Source organism: Platichthys flesus, chromosome 3, assembly GCF_949316205.1.
Source record: "Platichthys flesus chromosome 3, fPlaFle2.1, whole genome shotgun sequence".
Lineage (NCBI taxonomy): Eukaryota > Metazoa > Chordata > Actinopteri > Pleuronectiformes > Pleuronectidae > Platichthys > Platichthys flesus.
In genome coordinates, this window is record NC_084947.1 from 10413976 (window position 1) to 10439335 (window position 25360).

Consider the following 25360-nt stretch of genomic DNA (forward strand, 5'->3'; position numbering starts at 1 on the left):
CATCAATGCTTGAGGAAACGGTTGCCTGAAATAACCCTTAAGCTTTTTCTGAAAAGGAAAATCTGTCCTATAGCAAACTATTGCCATTTATCTTTAGACAGGGTTTTGTGTCCATATATTTATATCTATTGCTTCCTAATTAGATATATTTCATTGATCTATGTGATAACTGCAACCATTTTACTGTGAAGTCCTGGATGGACCAGCTCCAGTAACACTTAAATTTTCTGCATTAAGCTTCTTTTGTTAACTCATGCAGGCTGCACAGGACAAGAATATTGTCACATTAAATTAGTTTTAGGGCGACAACTTTATGTAGACCTCCAAATTAAATCTCTAAATATACTTGAACTTCTTGGAGCAAACAACACAAGCAAAGAACCAGTGTTCCATAAATACACGGACAGACACACACAAGCTGGGTTTGGTTTAATACTTATAGAGCTTACAAAGCTCGAACAATCCTGAGTCAGTCCCAGCTCTCAATCACTTTATTGCACCAAGTAACTAATAAGAACCAAACTTTGATGTGGATTTTGACTTTAATTTGGTTCACATCCCATTTACTATTATGGAGGAGACGATATTCACGACCTATAATGTAGCCAGCCACCAGGTGGCGATCAAGATACGTTGGCTTTACTTTTGAGGAGCGGTTCGGTCGTCTATCTTTAGTGGACACAAATTGATATGAGAGATTTGTTTATCGCACACGTCATAAATATATCGGACCTCTCTCTCTCTCTCTCTCTCTCTCTCTCTCTCTCTCTCTCTCTCTCTCTCTCTCTCTCTCTTATACACATACACTCACAGTTTTATTCATCTGTTTTATTTATTTTATAAGCACCATGACTCTCCTCAGGCTCTTCTTTCTTGGAATGTCTAATTTCACTTTTGTAGTGTCAACAGATTAGTCCCTGTGGCAGTATACAGGCTCACTGTGTATTTTTGATTGTGTTTTTTGTGTATGTATCTGTGTGTGTGTACACGGCACTGTCTTTAAATGTTTAGTGAACACCTTAGTCTGGTGCTGAGGAGCCACATGGGAGCAGAAGTGAAGGATGGAGTGAGGATCAGGATTGATGAGGGATGGTAAAAGGGGGTCAGAGAACAAGAACAAAGTGTGGGTGACCATCTGGGTAAAGCATCTGAAAGTCTTACGGTCGGAGGCAGAAGAGGTGTGAAAAAGTAAAAGGAATAAAGAGGCGATGAATCAAAAAATGGTTGGAGTAGGGGAAGGGTAGAGGATAGATGGATGCTTATGTTGCCACAAGGGTAAACAAAAGATGAGTGAGAAAATGGTGACTAAAGATGGTGGGAGGAAGAGGAAAGGTGCTGAAGAAGGGATGTTTAAAAAAGGAGGTGGAAGAGGAAGGCAGAAGACTGCACAGTGAGGACAGTTCACGGCATTGTGCGGCGCTGCTAGGCAAATAAAATGAGACTCACTGCAAGACTGGCGCTCTGAAGTGATTGGGGCTGAAAGGTAAGCACTCAGGGGGGTTGTTTTAGACAAGAGGGGAGATAACAGCGGAGAGGGTGGGGAGGGTAGGAGGTAGAGGTGTTTTTGAGGCCACTAGAAGCCTGGGAAAGGAGGAAAAGGGGGAAAAGGGGGTGAAATAAGCACAGATAGTGTCTCAGAGCTGCGGAGCGTTTAGGCAGCACGGCACAAACAGCCAGGGGACTGTGGATCGTCTCTTCAGAAAGGAGGGAACATTTTACAACATGGTTTTCTATTAGGCTACATCTTTGACTGCACTTTTTTATGGTGCTATACTTTAATAGTCTTTTGTATAAGGCTGCAATATATATATATGTAGTATTATTGTTCAGGAAGTAGCCTGGAGGTCCATTCATAATGTGGACATTTGCACGTCTGTGTAATAGACGGGCAAGTGTTTTTAAAGGCTCAAGTAAAATGAGCCTTGAGGTTGAAATAAGAATATCAATGAATAAGAGTCTTTACATGTGGCACACAATACACTCCCATCTATCATCACCTACTATTCTCATCCCTCTCTATTTCAAGTTACCACAAAGCAGGTTGTGTATGAGTAGTGGAACCATTTCCTTTGTATGGTTTAAAACAAATAACCTTTTCCTCTTTTGTTTTCCTTCTTCCTTCTTCCTTCTCTATCTGCTGCCTCCTTCTCCTCCATCCAGCCTGCGAGCTGATGAACCGTGGTATCTTGGCCTTGGTCAGCTCAATCGGCTGCATGTCAGCAGGCAGCCTTCAATCTCTGGCCGATGCCATGCACATCCCCCACCTCTTCATCCAGCGCTCCCCAGCGGGGAGTCCCCGCTCCGCCTGCCCACCCACCAGTCGTGTCCCTGGAACCGATGACTACACCCTAATGGTCCGCCCACCTGTCTATCTCAATGAGGTCATCATGCAAGTGGTGTCTGAGTATAGCTGGCAGAAGTTCATCCTCTTCTATGATTCTGATTTTGGTAAGAAAACACTTGATTTGTCCCTTATTGATATCATACAATATTGAATTTATCCAACATCAATATCACCATCTGAGTGGTTTCCCAGCACTGGTGGGACCTTATAAGAGGAAACAGACGTCTATGCTCTCTTCTTCTCTCTGTTTATGGCAAAGGAACTCAGACGAACACTCACATACAGACATGTAGATGCATATTCATATGCATGAAAACACTGAAGGAGGCTCACACATGCATATGCATCTTTATACATCGTTATGCTGGTGGAACATCAGTCTGCCTGTGTGTGTACGCTGTCTCATTTTACCCTCCTTCTGCGTCTCTCTCCTTCTCCTCGCCCCCTCTCTTTCCAGTCCATTAACTTGAACATTACATGAGAAAAACTCTATGTCCTTTTATATAGTGCCACTCTGTTCCTTTAGTCTATTAGCTGCTTTCTGCAGAAATATTGTTTAGCTGTTTTCCAGGCTCTTACACCTGTATTCAAATGCACAGGTGTACTTTATACATCAGACTTAGGCTTATACAACACGCTTCATTGTGTCCTTTTTGTCCTCCAACACCTTCAAATCATCACATTCCTGATATACACGGAAGTGGTGCTGCCAACTTAATCAGACTCACTCACGCACCCTGTTCATTATACAGACAAGAACCATTATAGCTGTAGTTTACACCTCACATTCTGGGTGCATGTGCAGCACATCATAGCTGCGTCGCTGATCTGCTGCGTCCTGTGCACGAACAGTATGTCGTTCATGCAGGTAGCTCGCTGCTGTAGAGCTGCTACATGAGGTTTCTGCTATGACAACTGTATTTGTTCAAATAAAAATAGCCTATGTCCTCAACTACATACCAGGAATCTGCCGTATGAAGCTGTGTATCTTCCGGTCCTTCAAACAGTTCACATGATGAAAAAATACGTTCTGCCAAGCACATGCGCTGCTAACGCATCACGTTCGGCCCCTGCCGTTAAATTAACTTACTCTCACGTTGAGATAAGGACTTTGCCTCAAGTTCCCCTTATATATATGAAGCTAATTCACCTCTTGCTCACCCAGAGAAGACAATGCCAGTGCACTGCATCTAATGAGCTGAAACGCATGTTGCATTCTGAACACCTAAATGAATGCTCTATCTATCTTTATCGCTTATCCTTTGAGGGCCGCAGGGCTGCTAAAGCCAATCTCAGCTGACACCGGGTGAAAGGACAGGCCCAGTGTTTGGGTGGCTAATGAAAAAGACAACCTGTGACATTACTCATTGCTGGGTGGGCAGAATTACAACACACCTAGGAGTTAAAGCCAGTACAAAGCAGTGTAAGAGTTGTCTGCCTTTAGTATTTTAGCTTCAAATTACTGCATGTAGCCATAATGGGGATCCTTCACGCTCATTGTGTTGAATTAACACAATTCATTTGTTGTTTCATTGATCTTCACAGTGATCTCTTGCAGTGGAGTTGATCTGCAATGTGTTCTGCCGACTCAAACACAAGGCATTACAGCATTTTATCTGCGTATAGAATATTTCACGTGAAAGTACCAACTACTGCACCCTACCATGCAGTTAATATCGGATGCATATTGAACAGAGGCTAATGTGGGCCTTCTGTAAACGCTCGTCCCACACTGCAGACGTCAGCACAGTTAATACCATCATTAAATTAAAGCAACATTGGGAAAGAGCATTTTCCTCCAATCTGCACAGTTATTGGCAGGTAACACGGCTGCGATGGCCAAGAACCAGTCCTCCTCTCTGTGTCTATTACACATGAAGTAACAACTATTGTCAGCCTGAGTCCTGATGAATGATTAAACCCAGGGCGACTATGTAGTATCGGTATGTCCAAATCAAAGTAGGAACCTCCTTACATGTGGAATCTGGATCGTACAAGACCTCTCCCTGATGATGGACGATGATTACTTTTAACTTCACCTTTAAATTCTGCAACACAATAAAATCCGCCATTACACGCTTCGACTTCTTGACATCTGCATTACAGTGACTATCAAATAAATTCACAACTGTTGGGGAAAAGGTTTTTACTTCAACCCCAACCTTGCCCTAATCTACACTGTAGGCAAGAGAACCATTCCCCCTCCAGATGGACAATTTTCAATAAATTTGTTTCCCAAAAGTGGCAAAGTTCAAACATAGACGACCCCATTCATCCCTATTCACACACACACACAGACACACACACACGTTATTAACCCACTTAAATCGCTATATCCCCTCTGTGCTCTGTGACCACTGATTCAGCACATGGATCCTCTGGGTTTTGGCAGTGCTGTTCTCTCAGCCACAGAAGGCCCTTTAAAGATATCACCATTGTTCCCTAATGGCCTCACCCAAGGAGAGAAGGGGGAAGCTTGAATGTTCACAAGAGACCCGGTGAGAGCGAGAGAGAGGTAGAGAGGAAGAGGGATGGCCTTTTAAGAGGATAGCAATGTTCCCAATAGACGTCGCCTTTGCACAAGGAGAGTTCTTCGGAGAACAGACAGCTGAGTGTGTCGTCTCAAGTGAAGCTGCGTTGCGACTGTCCCAATCCCTATTTTCAGCTCTACTGGTGCATCCCGGACACTGAGAACACATGTTTTTCTCTCTATCATCTCTCTCTTTCCTCTCATAGTTTCTCTCCCTCTCTCTCCCTCCACCTTCCTTTCGTTTATCTTTCCCTCTCCGTTAATGCTCCCTCTTTCTCCCTTCCTTCGATATATGATATATGCAACAAAAAAAAACACATGAGTGACACATTGCTGTTGTCGAGCAAATGTGAGAAGTAGCACTTAGTGGTAATAACACTGTTGGCATTTAGATGATTTGTTTTGTTTTGCTTTTAGCCAATGAGAAGAGGGGCCCCAGGCACAATATTAAAAGGTTATAGCTGGAGTAGAGACCCATTTCAAAGTATGCTGCTTGTTAGGATGCCAGTCTTTTATTAGGTGAAAGTGCTCATATTTTGGAAAGACATGCTAGGCTTAATAAAAATGAAAGTGAATGCAGATGATAAAAGGTCTTTGGTATTGTCCGCGGTAAACATAAAATTAAAAGTTGTCCCTCTAAATAGAAAAAGTTGCATGTTTCATTTGGGCGATCAAAAAGAAAATATATCTCCTAGACATACTGTATTTGCTGTGGTGCTTAAAGGGACATCTCCTCCAAGTGTTTACCTACTAATTCCATAAACGCAAACTAGTCATGTGATAGACACCCTTTCTATGTGTGCTGTAAATTGCCAGAGGAACTGCAGTGCTGAATTAAGTGCAATTTTACCTTCAATAAACAATAGAAAAATAAATAAACTGGTGATACGCTCTTTAGCAGTCAGTGGGGTTGGAGCACTGAGCGTTCAGTCCTAGGATAAACTACAGCATTGGTGGGCAGGTGCCAGCCTGCAGCCAACAATATCTGTCCCCCATGATCATTGTGATAACCTTTTTTTTTTTTTAGCTGAATAGAACTGACACAGACATTCACAAGCGTTGCGATACTCTGTCAGCAAAGTTCAACGAATCACTCGATAGCTTAACAGACCTCTTGATAAGAGGATACTCAATCAATGGAAAAATAAAACGAGCTCAGTAATTCATTCAAACTTTATCATTGGCCAAGCATTTTGGAAAAACATTGACAAATCGTCCTTTCCGATAAACCAGGTAGGATGAATGCAAAATATTCTAACTTCACTCCATAGGCTGTACATAAAAAGCTCTACACCAAAACGTCCAGCTCACACTCCCAAAAAAGCATTGTAGATCTATTTGAGGAGGACTCAATGGTGACTCAATAATTCTGGATACCTCTGGAGCATTAATACCAAGCTAACAGCCCACTCTAAAGCTGGCTGGTTTTAATAGGGCACTGCACTCGTTTCCTCAACTGAGAGGATATTTAGAATCTATCGTTAAGCTCTTTTTAAAATGAATTATGCAAACAATATGTTAAATCTGTGTCCACCTTTAAGATGATGACATACAGGCCATGGGTGTCATAATGCAGCCCATAGATGCTGCAGTGTCATGGCTCTGTGCCATGTGCTCATAGTGCTGTGGGTTGGAGTTCAGGTTGTAACCGAAGACCATGGTCATTAAACACGGCTCCCTCACCTCACATATTGCCATCTAATGAAGCATGGTTATAGTTTAAAACAAAATGTATTTCCTCTAGATCAACCTCCTTCCTATCTCTAAACTCCCTCCTGATAGTGTGTCTATTCGTAATTCATGAAGTGAGAACAATGGAAAACTCCTCTTTCTAAACTTTACTCCCCAGAGTTGAAAAGTGTGGAAATGTCAACCACTGTCCCCCGGGTTCATACAAAGAAGAGAAGTCATTCCCATGTTGCGTCTGGTGGTGATGAAGTGAAGAATGTCTCATTGTTGCAACTGTCCATTTGTAGAGAGGGCAACAAAGAGAAATACCTGCAGGGTAGGTGGTATTTAATGAGCAGGGAAAATAAAGAAAAAAAGGATGAAGAGATAGAGAAGGGGAAGGTTATAAAAGGCCTTGGCCACCCTGTACAAACAACAAGTGATAATATGTTGTTAAAAAGTGATGATGACAAAATCGGATTGGTTTACATTGAGACCTTTTTAAATGTGAAGACCCTTAAAAGCACACATGAGTTTGTCATTTGCTTGAGTATAAGGAGAACGTTAATACTCTGGTAAAGCTTATGCATGAAAAGTCCACAAAATGTACATACGTATAAGTGAATTCAGATAGAGAATTGATATACAAGTAATGGTTGGTCCTTCAAACTGTTTTTATATATGACATCATCATATACTTAATAGTGGAGCATAGTTGGCGAAGCAGCAGCTTGTTACTGTTGTGGTTGCTGGAGGTGAAGCCAGTTGTAGCTACTTCATGTACATGTTATAAACAGGAATGCCAGATATTGGCGAGAAAAGATGAGTTCTGATACACAAATCCATTTTTGATTTTCTGACCTGTTCTCCAATTGACAACGTTGGGGGCAAAATGTTGGCTAATTTGAAGATTTATTAGCTGATATGTCACACACAGCTTTTTTTACAAATCAGAAGCCAAAAAGATTGGAAACTGCTGGTTTAGTCTTAAGCAATATTATGCATTATGAAAGGTTTTTGCAAGGCTGTCAAATAAATGTAGTGAAGTAGAAAAATATTATCTGGAATTATAAAGTAGCAGAAAATCTGTATCTCAAAACTCTACTTCAGTGCAGTATTGAGTAAATAAAGACAGACAGTAGGTAGTAAGACATCAAGCAGAGACTGGAAACAGGAAGGTGCAGCAGATGCTTTAGGGAATGTTTTTTTTTTAAAGCTTTGACTTCCAGTGAATAAAAGAAATACGGGAAACAACAAACACATTTTGATTCTCTAAAGAACAACAAAAAAACAAAATTAAAGCGTTTTTTAAGATATTAGATCAGACATGTTTCCAATAGGTCACACAAAGTATTCATATACTCAGTTTGTTGTCTTACGGTGTAGGCATTGAGGATTTTTGAAAGTATTTCAGAAACATTTAAGTCTAAACAGAATAGCAGAGCAATCATATTTCTTTTTTTTGCATCAGCTTGTAGAGAAAATATTGTTAAAACTCTATTTGATATATTTTCCAGCTAGAGACCTATGTGATACCGCCTCTATTGTGAAAGGACATGACTTGAAGCTCTAGTGACACAGAAGACACATAAAGGACTTATGTGAAGGGGGGAATAAACAAGGATTAATGAGTCAAACCTCAGGAAACACACAAGCCTTGAACTGGAGGTTTGTTAGGACCATACCTTGAAATAATGAGCCGCCATATTTGAACCATACCAGAATAACAAAGGACCAGGGAGAATGAGGAGCAGCGAGGGGGGCATGACGAAACTGACGAGCAAACTTCTTCTGGAGACAAGGGAAAAAAGGAATGATATGAGATGAATTGATAGATGAAAAGATGGATTTATTTCAGCAGCAGGGAAGGGGGGGGGGGTTATGTTGAAAAATACCTAAAAGCTATGCCAAGTGAGACATGAGAATGTTGATGATGAAAGCAAATTCAAAGGAATGGAGGCAAACAGGTGCATTCATGAGGCAAAGACCAAAGATCTACGAGCTTTAATCCGGGAGGTCATGTCTTACTCCGTTTCCCCCAGAGTAAAATCCCACGGAGAGCCACAGAGAAAACGAGATAAGAGAGATTGTGAATGTATAAGGGAGAAGGGGAATCGTAAAGTAGTGAGGGGCTAGAGAGATAGATCTAAAGGCCTAGCAGAAGATAGGACGAGTAAAAAGGCAAACAAACACATAAACAACCATCAAAAAAAGGGGTTTAATACATTTTGCAGAAGGACAGAAGGGTCTGACCTGAAAGAAATAGTTTACATCGCTGGAGGACAGCGTGAGTTGAACATTATAAGCAATGAAAAGTGGATAGAAGTAAAGGGACAGACCAAAGCAAAGCTGCAGCATTGAATGAGGCAGACTGCTTTGAGAACACGACGTTCATGAGGTGCAAAGTGCTGCTTGGAAGAAGCTTTATAGTTGTAATAACAGCATACTGTTTTATCGTGCAGTATACATTTTATATTGTCATTGTAGCGAATATCAGCAGAAGGAAAATATAGCATTTCTTTTTCTGTTTCACAGACCTGGAGAAATTAATCAGTCTCCACCGGTTGTGACTTTGTTTTTATGGCGACATTTAACTTAAATTCAATCAATGTCCGTATATTACGCAGACGTCCGATCGTCGCTCTTCAGAGTTTCCTGTGACTTTCACTAATCACTCACATTTCTTATCTTTGCTTCTGGTGGTGAAGACGCAGACATGTGAAACACAATTGTCTCATATCTACCGAGAACAATTGCTGCTTAAATCATACAAGGCATACATCAGGAAATGTATGCCTTGTGTTCAACATTATGGTGACACACAAAAGTTATGAAAAAAAACCTTTAATAAAAAAATATACCTACATCTCTTCCTAGCAGCTGTTACATCCAGATTTATTGCTGTCAATGTTGAAACAATCAAGGTGGGTTCCATTACATATTTATGGTTAGTGGTAACGTAAGTGTAGCACAAAGGAGAGATTGGGAATGCACTGCCTACCTAAAAGGTGCCAAGCATTTTGTGGAGTGTTGTTTTTTTAAGTTTTAGTTAAGCTCTCTGTGGGGACTCCAGGCATCTGAGGTCTGGGGCTTTGAGAAATATATAAAAAAAAGGAGTGAAAAAGAGAAAGAATGACGGAAATAAAGCAAGAATGGTGGATGAGGATAGGCGCTTAAATCGGAAGGAATAAATTATTTAGAAAACCAATTGGCAGCCGGCAGAGGGTTTGCTGATGCTTGAGGGCCTAAATCATTTTATTATGTAGGTAAATTCCCAAATTTAGGTTTAGATTCTGAGGGCCGGGCACTTAAACATTTTCAGCCACGACTCCAACCTAGATATGAACTCTCTAATCCCAGACTTATGAGACACGGGCATGAATTCCAGTTTGAGATTCAAATCAATATTTCAGGAACTACTGCCTTTGAGCTATACAACAATGAAACGCCTGGGGCAGGGTTAAAGATAGCCAGAGGTAAAGACAAGTGCAAAGACAAAGCAACGAGATAGTGATGTTGGGCAGCAGATCAGGCTGGAGGTTGCAATAAAATGTATTGTGTTTACATTTGTATATATTTACCTTTCTGTTATGCTTTCGCAATAATTAAGCTTTGTTGTGACAATCTCAAGTTTTAGTTGGGATGTGCCCTTATTAAGATAACTTGCAATTATGACATTATGACACTCAGGTTTTTAGGGAAAAAGTTAAATCCCTGAGAGGAAACACGCGAGGAAATAAAACAAGGAATGTCTTCACTGTAGAACACTGCCATGTGCTACTAGATGTTGAAATTGCATTGTTATTCTGCTTCCCTCTTTGGCCTTGAAGTCGTTTTCTCCTCCTCTGCTGTCCTCCCTCTAAAGTACTGTTCTCAGTGCAGAATCCAGAAAAACATTTTTTTCCCATAGAGGGTGTAAAATGCCATGTGCATTGTCTTGACCATCATGAGTATCTTCTCTTTCATGGCTTACTCCTGTGATATTTCCATGCCAAACACAAAAACATCACTTGAATGACAAGTTGCAAATAATATTCTACCATTAACAACTAACGATTAGAAATGTATTATTAACGCTGGAAATGTAAGTGGTTAAAGTAAGTGAAAGCTAAAGTTTAGTCTGCTACAGTGTTAAAATAAACCACCACTGGCTTGAAGTTGGATGCAAATGCTTATATCCTGCGTGAAATTGACGGACCTTACACTTCAAACAGAGTCTGTGCCTCACAGTGGAATAAAACCTTGGACTGAACACACTCCCAAATTAGATTCATCTTGATAGAACAGAAGCAAACAAGGGAAACCGAGGGAGGTTTCAGATGGATAGCCAAGGGAAGAGAGAAAGATGAGAGGAAATCAAGCAGGGGAGGAGGAGGTTGAGATTTCTCAACGCAGACAGAGTATCACTGAGCTGGTCGGTACATGCAGGTGCAATCCCTCCGTGCTGTTGGCTGCTACACTACATTAACTGCAGCTTTCACTCTGAGCCAGGGACTTGGAGGATAGATGGGAGAGAAGTGAAGCCCGACAAATGGGAAAAAGAGACACACACACAGAGACCTTAACAACTCAAAAAAACTCAACCCTGTTTTATAAGAAAATTATGGAAAACGTTCAAGCTGATTGAGTTTTCTTCGCAAAATGCCACATTCACTTTTATAAAGTTTGAAAAGCGATGTTGGCATTTTGCAAGGTGATAGAAGGTGCTCCAGGAAGCCCATCAGTATTTCCATCACCAGTGATGGAGCTCTTTTATCAAATTAAACTCTCATACCATTTAGGACCTCATGTTCTTTACTAAGAGCAGCGGCGAAAACAAAGGGAATAAATTCAACTTTACAATCATCACTACACAGCGTGGATGAAGTTAAAGGAATGGTGGCATCTAATCCTTCAGCTTCATAAGGTTACTGAACTAAGAACACATTTCAACCAAATGTACCCAGAACTCTTTACAGGGAACAATAAGGTTTTTGTACACTCCCTTTTCACAGCAGTCTCAAGCAAAGGGGAGATAAGGCAAATTAGCCGATTACAACCGATATCTACAAAAAAAGCTGTACAGAATACAGAAGACTAACGCTTTATCAAATCGTTTCCTATTACAGAAATCATTTGATTGGGTTATGGTTCAATCACAGACAGAATATAAACATAATTTGTTCTACGGTATCTGTTGTTTGTCCAGAATACACTATCATATATACTTATGTATACTGAGGGCAAGAGTGACGGTCTGCTGAGAACTGTATCCTTTACTGGAAAATAGGTAAAGCGATAGCAGCATATTCCTGATGTTAAACTGAATACTCAACCAATCAAAACACTGCAAGCCCCAACCCAACAGTTCCTGTGCTGTACGACCACCTGAGCAGAGATTTTTAGGTTTTCTGAGTTGGATTTCCCCTGAAACTTAAATACTAGATTATAATAGATACTGGCTACTGCAGTGGAGACAGTGGAGCTCCAGCAAAGATCACTAGTTCCCAGAGAAAGTTGAAAACGCAGCTATAAGCCTTAAACCTTAAGTGACTCAGGGTCAAACCGACTCTCGGAAAGTTTTAGAAAATTTTGCAAAAACCACTTAGCTGAAAGGGAACAGCATAGCAGCGGTAATACACTCATCCGTATTAGTTGAGGACGAAGAGGGCTGGGACTGTGGGGATGCACATTGTCTTTGCATCGGAGACTCGGGGGAGTGGTTGAGAGAGGTGACAGCGCTCGGGGAAAAAGCTGTGGAGGTGATGGGTGATCATGGTGTTAATGGACCGGTACTGTCTCCTGAAGGAATGATTCTTAAACAGATGGTTGCCTGGGTGAGCAAGGTCGCTGAGAATTGTACCTGTCGCCTTATCCGCCATGGTGTCCTGACGCTCCTTGATGGAGAGCGGCTGACAGTCAATGATCCGCTCAGCGCTGGGGGACCACACCTTCAACCCTCCGACTTTGAACAGCGGCAAAATCAACCGAACTTGAGAGTTTTTGACCATTAATGTGTAAAATTGGACAGTGATAAATCCATAGTTTAAAGTCGTATGACGCCGTTATTCTCCAGCTCCCGTGACTCGTTGCATCTCTAGGCACGTCTTACTTTTGCAGTTTATTATAATTATTGATACAACTGTTTTGCACTGTTAAACATGAATATTATTTGTTAAATTAAATGTTTTTATAAAATGCAAACTGCATGAATGAATATCTGACTTCGTCCTCAATCACCTTAACTAACATGACAGAAATTCTTTACAAATGCACTGTTTTTTTTGTCGTAGTGAGTTTGAGTGAGCTGAAAGAAGTGGGGCTGTGGGGTTTGTTTTCTAAGCTGCTTTAACAGTGGAGCAAGTTAAATGCATTAGACAAACAACCTGCACTATAAGCCAGGGTGGAGAAAGGATTGATGATGGCAAATGCAGCAGGACTGACCCTTCAGTCAGTCACTAAGGCAAGCACACCGATGGAGAGAAGAGCTGACAGGCCGACTAAAAGCTACACGGCCTAAAATACAGCCAAGGAAAAAAAGGCAGAACTTGCATAAAGCATCAAAACAGTTTAAACACTGTTAAGTATTGGTTAACACTAGTGCTGTCAGTTTAACGCATTATTAACGGCGTTAACGCAAACCCATTTTAACGCCGTCTTTTTATCGCGAGATTTAATGCAGAGCTGCCAACTCTCACGCTTTCGCCGTGTGACACACGCTTTTGCATGTTGGTGGTTGACTAAGTCACAATAATTTTTTAAAACGTCATCGTATCAGGCCGTCATGAAGTACAAGGAGCGGGCGAGTGTGTGTGTGTCTGTGTGTGTGGTTCCAGATAGCGCACCGTAGCCCCGCCCGCGCACTCGCTCAGGGAGACACAGTGAGATCAGAGCTCGTTCACGTGAACCAGCCTCTCAGTGACTCACTGCTTCTTAACTATGAGAACACTGAAAACACAACGTTTCTCTGGTCTCAGCTGATCAGAGGTCAGAGTAGAAGCTGCAGTTGGTTTCTATCAAACTTCAGTATCTGTGTTCGCCTCCAGTCTGACCTGCTCTCGCTTTTTGTTTTAATATTTCGCCAACTAAAAAATATATTTTTTTAAGCTACTTGGCTGCAGCTATATGTTTTTATTTATTTCAAAATATTATTTCATACATTTTCCACAAATATGGGGAGGACTCAAATAGCCCTACACAGTTCTGTGTTTAATTTGTTTCAAAGTAGGCCGACACTTCCCTGTGTATTTTGTTTGTTTGTTATTTTGTCTGTTTGAGAGGCCTGACTGCTATGTTCACAGCAAACTTGAAAAATAGAAAATATTAAGCCATGTTTTAACTGCACTATAGGCTGAGTCCTTGTTTACCTGAAATGTGCTCTTTATAATTTTATTTTGTACCGCCCTGTTTGGCAATGTTGTTTTTCAATAAAATAAAACATTTGCATAAAGCAAGCCAATCCACTTTCCATGTTGATAGAGCATTAAAACCCACAAAAAATTATGGAGAAAAAATTAATGAAGGGACATTAAGAATAGAAACAAATTCTTGATTAAATATTTTAATCGTTTGACAGCACTAGTTAACACGTGTTGGTGCAAACTGTACTGGCACAAAGTAATTAGTAAAACAAGCATGGCATGCGTGAAAATAAGCTACTTGAATGCCATCCAGAGAGTTCTCTACATTCTTTGATTTCCTTTTGATTTGTTGACACAAGCTTTTTGATTCTGTTGATTTACGTAGACTTCTTTTTAACCACCGAGATCATTAAATCTGTGTAAAATGTGTGTGTAGCTTGGCACCGTTGATTATATATCACAATGACTGTGACAGCATGAATATGGATATTTAATAATTGCGAGCTGAGCTTAAATCTTGTTTGTGTGTGTGCAGGTGCATGTCCGCAATCATACATCTCTGTTGCTGTGTTTGCTCTCGTGCTTATTGAAGCTTTTTATTGTATTTAAACACAAGCATGATAAACTAAAGCACAGGGTTAAATATCTTTAAAATAAACCTTAGTTGTCAACTGTCGAGTGCTTTTGTTCCGGCAGTAAATGAGGACTCCACACACATATTGTTAATCAGTCAGCATCAACTGCTTGATGGAATGTTTTTTGTCTTGCCTCTTATTATAAATGTAGAAGTAATTACTATAATTACTCCACATTATTATTTCTGATAAAAATACCAATTACATTTTAATCGTTTGCTACCTGTGTGCTGCTGGACAGATTAGAGCACTGTTGTTTGGCCATTCGAGATCCTGATGTCTCTGTTTACTCATCACACACAAGCACAGGTACTCAAAGGGATACAACAACAACTACATCACAATTAGCAGACAAACCATGACTGTAGATCCGTGAGCCACACAGCAGTGCAGAGATGTGTTGGGCTAACACGGCATCACACACATCATCCGCCTGTTCAGCAGCTTCATCCGTTTATGTTCATAGTGTTTCTATAACAACTTTACACCTCAAACTATTATCACTTCACTGCCATGCATGTTCTTCCTGCTACATCGTTATGTTGTCGCTAAAAGACTGACAGCATCCTCGAGAAATGTTTCAGTGTGAAAAAAGGTGTTAATGTGACATCGCTTGAAAGACCCTTCGCTGTCCTTCCTGAACCTTCTGAACTCCCAGTCTGCTTGATATTCTTAAAAACAGTTTCAACTGCGCACACTGGGTTGTGTGCGTGGGTGTCCTCTTTTTTGAATTAATTTCTTTCTGAAGCTGTTGCCTGGCGTGTCTCCTCTTAATATGTTGTTAAACCTCCAGAATTTGGCATTGATGCAATCCCACTGTCGCCCCAGCCCTTTGGCCCTTAACAAGTCTAATCAATCCTGTTAATTGCTTAGCTCTGACGCTGGAAATTACGACAGTGTCATTAGTTTTCCATATCAAATACATCATTAGGTAGTTGATTTTCATAGCTATGCACACACACACACACGCACACGCACATCATTGACATCATTAACAGCGGTCTCAACCAAAGTGCCTTAATTAGGATTACCTTGACCTGCAATGTAGCTCATTAGGTATGGAGCGGTCTCTGCAGTACAAGTACTGACATCAACATCATGGTTTTGTTATTGTACAAAAATAACCCTTAATAGACATAATTATGCTGGTTTGGCGAGTTAATTGAAAATCTTAACAGTGTCACAAGCTATTTCTGCTCTCAGGATCCCAGTGGGAACATACAAAACTGCTCCCTATTTGGGCTTTGTCCTCAATGCACATAACAGAATATTTAGCACTAGGAAAGTTCTATAGGACTTTTTGGGCGCCAGGCTAATCATTATAAGTTTATTAATTCTTCAACCCAACCTGCAAAATGAAGAGGTTTTTGGCAGACGACTAGCAGTTCAGAGGACAGATGCTTCAAATTAATCCCTTTGTTCTCAATGTTTTCCGGTCACTGAGGGACAGAAATCTCAATCATGAAGTTATTTTTATTGAGATGAGTCATCTTATCTTTGTCTAGACAGTTCTTGTGGGTCAGAATTGATCCATATTATTTGGGATTAGCTGTAGATGAAGCTGAATGTCATCACTGTAGGAGAGAGAGCAGTTTTAGATTATCAAATGATTTGACCGAGGAGAAGCTTGTACAGAAAAATACAGGCCTTAAATAGATGCTTGAGGAAAATAAACGAGAAATGTGAAATAAAAAGGATAAGTGTCATCGGAAATATATGGCAAGAAATCTTTGCAAAAATTATTTGAATTATATCCTCACTTGTATAATACCTTCATCACAATCACGACTGAATACTTTGTGTGGAAATCCGAACAGTAATCAATTAATAATTTCCCTTTGAAAAATGTATATGAGTTTATTTAAAACCCAACTTTATTCATCTAACGGCTCTCACATCCAGATGGAAAATTGCAAACCCACAATTCAAAGGCTATAATCAAATGAAGCTATTTCAGGATATTATAAAATGTCTCCATTCCAACCAAACAAACAACTTAAACCATAATGTTTGTCTTTTACTACTGATGTATATGCATCAATGCTCCCGGTTAACGTCTCTGTGTGTGAGGATGCACGTCTACAAAATACTTCTTTATCTTCAAGTTTCTAGCTTTGTGCTGACAACACAAGCTGTGTCCCAGATAAACACAAAGGATAACGTTTAAGTGATGCCAAGGCACTGATAGCAAAGAATCACCTCCAGTAAAAGCTCATGAACTGAGATATTTACTGAACCTATTCATATAGAGAGATAACAAATCAGTTAGTGCAGAGATTACAATGTAAAGTCACAGTGAAGGTTTTAACATTATAAATATATCTGCCTGCCGCAAATAATGTTTGGAGTATAATATCTCCAAAGACTTTGTGTGTGGAGCCAAATCTAAAATCCCATTTGTATCTCCATCTGTCTTCCTCCAGATATCCGTGGGATCGAGGATTTCCTGGACCGGACGTCTCAGCAGGGAATGGACGTCTCCCTGCAGAAGGTGGAATCTAATATCAACATGATGATCACAAGCCTGTTCAGAACAATGCGTGTGGATGAGCTGCATCGCTACAGGGATACACTACGCAGAGCCGTGCTGTTCATGAGCCCAGCCACTGCCAAGGCTTTTATCACTGAGGTAAGGAAAGAAGGTTTTCTTCGTCCCACGTCTCTTTTTTCCGGTCGATAATGTAAATGGAAAACACTGGTAACAGTAGTTCAAGCTTTGCTCACAGCCGCTTCTATAGAGATGTTAGACTGTTTTGTCGATCTGAAGACTTTGATGCGGAAATAGAAAATAGTTGTGTAGGTCAGTACAGCTCCTCCTGGACTGGAATCAATCAGGAATGGATTTTTTTTTTTTTCGTTTTTTGGTAAAACATCCAAAGGAGCATGTCCAGTGGGAAGAAGAAGCCATGGACTCAGTCGACTATGCCTGAAATCCTAGCAAATCGCAGAATCGCCTTTTATCAAGATTTAAATATTGTATCAAATGAATATTAACGTAAACTCAATTTACTACAGCTACACTACCCTGTTGAACACATCATCATCTCTCCATTAGTGATACCTCTTATCCTTAAAGAGACATGGGGAATCTGGAGCAAGTCCCAGCTGACATTGGGCGAGAGGCAGGTTACATCCCCAGCGTGTTCCAGGGATGTCATAAAACCTGCTTTCAGACATGCACCAAACTCCTGATGATCTCCTGAAATGATCCACAGTGGTTATATGTGAGAATGCAAACGTCTGAGTCACTTGCTGCGGAGGTTCTTTAGAGTTTATCCTGTCAGCCCCCTAGTAAAACTCTGGATAATGTCGAGCGTATCTGAGAAGACAGCAGGGACATCTCATGAGGATTCATTGCAATGAAGTGGTTCACATTGATGAAGTTTCTAACATTCAACATATGTGAAAGGCACACCTCGGACCAAACAACCATTTTTCAATAACACCCACGTTATAACCTAACCCCAATCTGCATGGCTTTGGACTGTTGAAGGAAGCTGGAGGAAAAACAATGCAGAGAACATGCAAACTCCACAAATACATAATCATTATACTCACTTTCAAGTGTATTTTAAGTATTCAAGGTATTCTGGAAGATTTATGCTTCACCGTGCCATATGTTCATCTCTACAAATTATACAGATCAGCTAAATGACTCCCTGAACATGGCATGACCCTCACTTACATAGGACACAGGCATGTATTTCTCAGATTCTCTCAGGGCCTCCCAGCTCCTCTTCCCCCCACGAGACCAGTATTTGTTCATTAATGCCACAAGATTATATTTTACGAATCTCTTTAATCAAATCAAATGTCAGCAACCTTTGTTTTATTCTCAGTGGAGCTCACCTCCTGCTACGTGATTAATCTGTCTTTTGAGATGGTCCCTGTGTCAGATGAGGCCGCTACAGAGTCATCAATTCGTACCTTTACTCAGCCTGAGACAAGGTGCTTGTTACCGTCCACACCCCCTGTCTGTCCCTCTCTCTGTGTATGTGGTCCAGTCAGTATTGATTTACCGTATATGGTCACAGACAAGGTATACAGCTCAACCTCCTTAAATATATACATACTATACCCCCTCGTGCTCTTTATCTCTGCGGAAGAGGACAATTAGGGTTCTTCCTTGTGCTCTTCAACATAAACGATGTGGAGGTCATGGCTGACAGCAATAGGCTCCAGCATTAGTTATGAATTCATAATTTGAAGTGGTAGGATGGGCTTAATCCCGTGTGTCATGTCCTCATCCCAGTTTAATTAAAAGTGACCTCGGAAAGAGCAATCACAATCTAATTTGGTTGGAGACGTAACAGGGAGAGGGTGGGTGATAGATGGGGTGTTATTGTGTGTCTGTCAGTGCGTTAGTGTCAGTATTTGTGTGCAGTCCTGTGGCCTTGTGAGTGCGGAGACACACTGGAGCGAGTACACCGCGCTGGCCACAGGACTATGACGGATGTCTCAAGGTTTCACACTCTTCGATCACACGGAGGAAATCTTAAACCTGGCTTTAAGTGACTTGTGACCACTGGAGAGCATAGAGACACCGAAACAAACCCACTAACAAATAGAATGGAAGTGAGAGCTCGTGTCTCCGCCAAGGCCCAAGAGTCAAATTTAAATCCAATCAAGATTCAAGATTCAAGATTCAAAATCCGCACCAAATTGCTCTCACGCATACAAATCAGTCTGATTTGTCTCATCAAGATCTTTGTATCGTTTCTTTTCGAGATTTACAAAATCGCCCCTTGCCCCAAGATACAAAAAAGATCCTGCATCCGTCACCTGATCCAGACCTGCAACAGCATTTCACGAGTTCTTCCCTGATCCATGCTGCATCCTTCCAAGTCCCATTGTAATCCTGCTAACAAACAAACAAGATGAAACAGATGAAAACATAACCTCCATGGCTTCAGGGTTTTGTTTAGGTGTTTGGTGAATAATCAAAACGCATATTTTGTTATCCCATTAAAACTTTTCCCAAACTAAATTGCACGCTACATTTAATTCAGAGGGTTGTTGTTGAACCAGTGTGTCGACCTATAAAACAAAGAGTGAGAAGCTGTTTTAATGTTTCCTTTTCGCTTTCCGCATTCTCAGCAGCTAGGGTTGGTTATTATCTTCATAAAACTGTGACAAAATAAAAGACTGGATCAGACAAACATTAAAAACAGTTTAAAAACAATACTTTGTATTTTCTCTAACCACAATTTAGTGGCAGGGTCAGTCTAAGTTGGATATTCTCCGTCCCTTCACAGTTGATCTACCTTGCTGAGCCCTAAAAACAAAGAGGGATGATTGGTTTGGAATACAAAAAAGGCCTCTGATGAAATAAAGCTGTGCAAAGGGCCCGGCATATTCAGAAACCGATGATTGAATATACTGTTATTATCACTCATTCAGTTGTTTTATGAGATCTGATTCACAGTAGATGGGGAAAATTGGTTTAGCTATTACACAATATAAGAAGTGTCGGCCTCCATTTGAGTGTGTGAGGGTAAACTGAAAGAGTTTTTCTCTCCTTCGGGAAGGTTGACAAAGAAGTCTTTTAATCTAATTTAGTCAGACATCAAGTGGAGAGGGGGTTTCTGAGATGAAGTGTCGGGAGATGCGAAAGATTGGTGGATAAGATTGATGATCGCATCTCTCCCTCTTTCTCTCTCTCTCTCTCTCTCTCTCTCTCTTCCTGGCAAGTTGGTGAGGAGGGGAAAGGAGAGAGGCATGGATACAAGGACTAAGACGCAGGCTGGTGGAGGGACATGTGGGGACAGACACAGATTACTGGGAACCTGTTTTTTTTCCTCTATCAGAGTTATTTGTGAGGTAATTTGTCACAGAGTGCACCTCCTATCCAGATGCATTAGGGACTGATGGTAGATACCAACTGAGAGCTGTGCCAACATTGTGTCAGTGGGTAGATGGAAGTGAGACAGGGACATGAGATATATGGCAAAGAGTGGTTAGAGGAGTGACCTAAATGTGACTTTACTTATAACATTTACCAAGTAGGTTTTGTGTTTGAAACTTGAAATTGATTTAGATTTTCGAACAATTGTGTCCTTGCACAACTCTTACTTGTCAAGATACTCTGATACTGTGTTCAGCCTCTGTAATTGCCAACACTAAGTAGAGCAAAGTGAGATAGACCACATAGGGGACAACATATTCTTCAGATGAACACAGCTACTAATACAGGGGCAATGAGCTTAAAGCGAAATGTGCCAATCAGCTGGCTCCTATTCTTTTGGCCACTGTGAAAGTTCTGGGTTCAACCTTCACCACGTGTAGGATGGATTAGTTAAATAGTTAAATAAAGATGGACGACAAGTCTCCACTTCCTATCACTGTCCATAAACAAAGCCAAAAATATCAAAGATACTAACGCTGACATCTTAAACATTTTGGAGCCAGGGTCTGCACCGTAATCACCACGGAGTGAAGCTGCTATGTTGAGGTCCGAACCAATCCTGACCTTTCACCTGTCATTGTATCTAATAACTTCTTAAAACTAGACTTACTTGAACATACATCAGAGAGATTAGAACTATCTATCACGACAGATACTATCTTTGGCAAAAATGTATTTTACCTGTACTTTTAGACTTTTTAGTGTGGCCCATGTCCTATCCACTAACACGGAGGAGACAGGCTCTAAGACTGATACTGCAGCCATCTGCCAGGGGGGCGATTGAGGCCCTTCAGCTGTGATGGCATCCATCTTCATAAACAGTCTGATGATCTGAATCCACAACACAGATAATGTTGAATTGACAGATTGAAAACAGACTTTGCACCTCCAAGTTCTCATTAGCAAACTGTTAGAAAGACTGGGTTAATAACCAACATGTGATATTCAGATGTTAGATTGGGGTTATTATGAGTCTGTTGGATCACCTCTCTCATGTAGTGACGTTTTAATCTCTGTCCTTGCCTTGCTGTGCTTTGTATCCCTTTTGTAATGTGAGCCCAGCACCAAAAAAGGCCTGCTCAACATCTGCTGGATTCTCATTAGAATGTCTTCCACCTTGTGATTCTATGCGTTTGCCCACACCGATCTATTCTCATAACCTAGAGGCCCATTCAGTTTTCTGCATTATTTAACATTTCCCTGCTTGTCTTTTTTCAGTCAAGTGCACCTGGGTGAATGTACTAGTCACTGCCAACAGGGCATCTTGCCGGTACATCTCTTTATTCCACCCACTGCAAGTAGACAGTAGCAAAGTATGTTTTTGCCTTGGGACCACTGTCTTCTTAAAAATATTACTTTTCTGAGTTATGGACATCTTTCCTGGACTAAGCTCTTAAAGAACCGATACCATAATGAATTCAAGAGGATAGATCGCCTTACAGTTGTTGCTATGACATTTTCTCATGGGTGAAAATTGTCTGTAATGCTTGCTTACTAAAACATGATGCAATAAAAACGGAGCCCATGTGAAGTAACATGATATATATATATATGTTTATAACAAGGTCAAAGTAAGAGAGTACATGAATGATCAGCCTTTTCATATGAATCTGGAAGAAACCTGATTTCTTTGGTATCTATAGGATGCTGATATGAAAAAGAAAGACACTGTCTATCTGTGCTCCATATGCTGCTGTTCAGAAGCCACTTATTGGCAAAGGTAGCATGAAATAATGAGCCAATGAATATTATGTGAACTGAAGTATTAGTATTTGGAAAATAAAAAAACAACATTACCCTGAGTCAACATCCAGTCACCATTTATTTAGGCCGAATTAGTATTCCTTTTCAGATTCTCTGTCACACACATTTGCACATAGGCGTCATATTATATATGCAAAGAAGTAGAAAACATGAATTTTGCCATTTGATCTCAAAACCGTTGTTGTGCAATAGTAGGAGTAGAATTGACGTTGGCTTATTATTAATAATCATGAAATATGATTATTAAATTAACAATTATTTATTAAAAATAATCAAAAATGATAAAGCTATTAATTAAGAACAGTAACACATTTAATTAGAAATGATACGGTTATCCATTAATAATAGTTAAAATAATTAATGAAAACAATAAAATTATCAATTAAGAATAATACAAATCTGTAATCATTGCTTATTGTCGCGGGGCACCACCCTGGTTACAGGGACCAACAATTCAATCTTTAAATATCAGTCTCATAATGATAAATGTCAAATCAATAATCTCAATATTTAATATTAATAATTATTTAATTAACAGTGAAGGCTTCTAAGTTCGAGCACAGGCAATCATAATCCAGCTGCAATCACATACATATGCACAAATAATCACAGACTGCAGATACTTTAATTACAAAAGCATTTATTAAAAAGGGGAAATAAAGTTAGTGTTATTTAATGTTTCATCATTTTAACAAACTCCGATATTTCAAAGATAAACACAGCAGCAGCACTTATCACAAGTCAGAAAGTACATGTAAAACCGGCGGTCTACCTATGTATGTCTGTCATGGTATGCGTGTGTGTCTGTGTCAAAGTGTCTCTCTGTGTGTGTGTCTATGTGGGTGCATGTGAAATACAGTTAGTGTTATTTAATGATTCATCATTTTAACAAACTCCCATATTTCAAAGATAACAACAGCAGCCGCTTATCACAATTTAGAAAACACATGTATTCATCTATGTGTATCTGTGTGTGTGTATCTGTCTGTGTCTATCAATGTGTCTCTGTGTCTGTGTGTGTGAGAGAGAGAGAGAGAGAGAGAGAGAGAGAGAGAGAAAAAGAAGGGGGGCGTGGCGATGACGAAGTCACGTCACATCTAAGATGGCGGCCGATCATGATTCGTGGAACCAAGGCCTAAAAACTCTCAAAATGGCGAATTGACTACAAAACAAGATGGCAGAGCCGTTATGAATTTAGAGCCAGAATGGGAGGAGAGTGAGAGAGGAGGCGTGGCAATAATAGACTCAAAATGGTGGTTTAACTTGCGTTCTTCAAAATGGAGTCTATGTTAATGACACCATGTGGCCGGAGCTCACACTGGTGGTCACATGAATTACACAAAGGGATTTTCAGACAAAGAGAATTCTTTGTCTCTGCTTTGGCGTTCGGCCGCATGGCTTCCAGATGTGTCCAGCCTCTCTGAATATAGATTTAACTATGATACATGAACTGTATTCTAAATACAGATCGGATGTGTGTATAGGTCGGTTTAGAAGGAGAGAGAGAGAGAGAGAATACAAGGAGAGAGCAAAGCTCTCTAAAAGCACCGTCAGAGACAAGTTACATTTACTTTACCACTCAGCACCCAAGTGGCGTTGTGTGCTGAGGTTTGACCGGTAAAGTATCTTCAACGTTGTTCAAACGGTCACAATGAGCTGGAGACGCTGCTCACGGCGCTTAAAAACTATGGCACAAGGCCGTAACCGGAAACCGGAAGTGGCGAATCGCCGCTAAAACACTGGAGACTCTGCGGTCTCATACAAAACAAATACATTCAAGTATTAAAACAATACGCTACGTATTAGATTAACATCTGCCCAGACAATAAAGCCTCTTACTGTGACCTTCACGGTGTTGCATGCGCGTGTCGCGCGGATATTTCCGAAGTCCAGTGAATAATCGTGGCCGCTCAAGCTCTGTTGCGCTGGTTCCTCTGTCGCAGCGGCGTCGGCTGGGCCGAACAGGAACGGATTCGTCTTGCTCCTCAACGGGATGAACATCGTCCTTCTTCAGGGATGTGGAGGTCGTGCTCCTCAGCGGAATGAATCTCGCGCTTCTGCAGGGGACGGCTGTGGAAGCCGTTTGTAGATTGTTGGGAAAAGAAAGTAAAGTCCGTGGGGAAAGTGAAACAGTCTGAGATTGTTCCGCGTGCAATTTCCTGTTTGGTCTTTTCAAGTTAAAACAGCAAAAGTCCTTTTGAAAATAAAAACGTCGACTGAGATAAAAGACAATGAAAGAAATGAAAGAAAATAATTAAGGTTACCCCCTTTAGCAACTAAAACAGCTGGGAGGCCCCGAAGGGGCCTCATGATGTCTTCAGAGCAGGGTAAAAATGGCTGATAAACTAGAAGTTAAGGTTACCCCCTTTTGCAACTAAAACAGCTGGGAGGCCCCGAAGGGGCCTCATGATGTCTTCAGAGCAGGGTAAAAATGGCTGATAAACTAGAAGTTAAGGTTACCCCCTTTAGCAACTAAAACAGCTGGGAGGCCCCGAAGGGGCCCCGTGGTGTCTTCAGAGCAGGGTAAAAATGGCAGCGAGCATTGATGTCTCAGTGGTTTTATTCTACCTGAGAGGTTCTGCCTCCTTGAGGTGCTGGTCATGGGATGATGCTGGCTTTTAGCCAATTGAGTGTCAGAGGTCAAAGGAGAGTGGGAGGGGCCAGGAGCAGAGCAGGGGTTTCTGGGGAGACCCCAGGGATTAAGTTAACACCAGAAGATACAATCTCCATGCTGGATCTTAGAGGGAGACTTTAGCTGGCTTAATCTTGGCTCAAAGGCCCCGCTTTTACGACCCATTGTGTGTGGATCCTACAACATGGTTAGTTCTGTAGGGACTCTTGCCCAACACCGTTAAATTTTTTTTAAAACTATGTCTTTTTGGGACTGTTTTCTCTTTAACTGACATTTCTCACTTGAAGGACCATCAAACAGGTCGGAGATCATTCCAGAGATTACCAGATGTCGCAAATGAAACATTAAGGAAAATTGTTATCTTGTTATTACTCATGCTGTGTTGTTTGGACCAAAATTTGTCAACACAGTCAAGTTATAGCGTCCGGGTAAAGTTTAAGGTTATGCAAGTAAGGTAAGTCTTCAGGAAACAAAAGTAACTCAATGCTATGTCCTCTAAAGCCAAGGAGAAACAATGGTGTGTGTGTGTGTGTGTGTGTGTG

At 40.8% G+C, this 25360-nt stretch overlaps 1 protein-coding gene across 1 annotated transcript in view; it reads left to right on the plus strand.

Moving 5' to 3' along the window:
* Positions 1–25360, plus strand: part of grid2 (glutamate receptor, ionotropic, delta 2) — a 425270-nt gene that overhangs the window by 237013 nt on the left and 162897 nt on the right. The window contains exons 3-4 of the mRNA XM_062385076.1: positions 2161–2448; positions 16941–17146. Of these exons, the coding sequence (XP_062241060.1) occupies positions 2161–2448; positions 16941–17146 (494 nt within the window). The remainder of the gene's footprint in view (positions 1–2160; positions 2449–16940; positions 17147–25360) is intronic.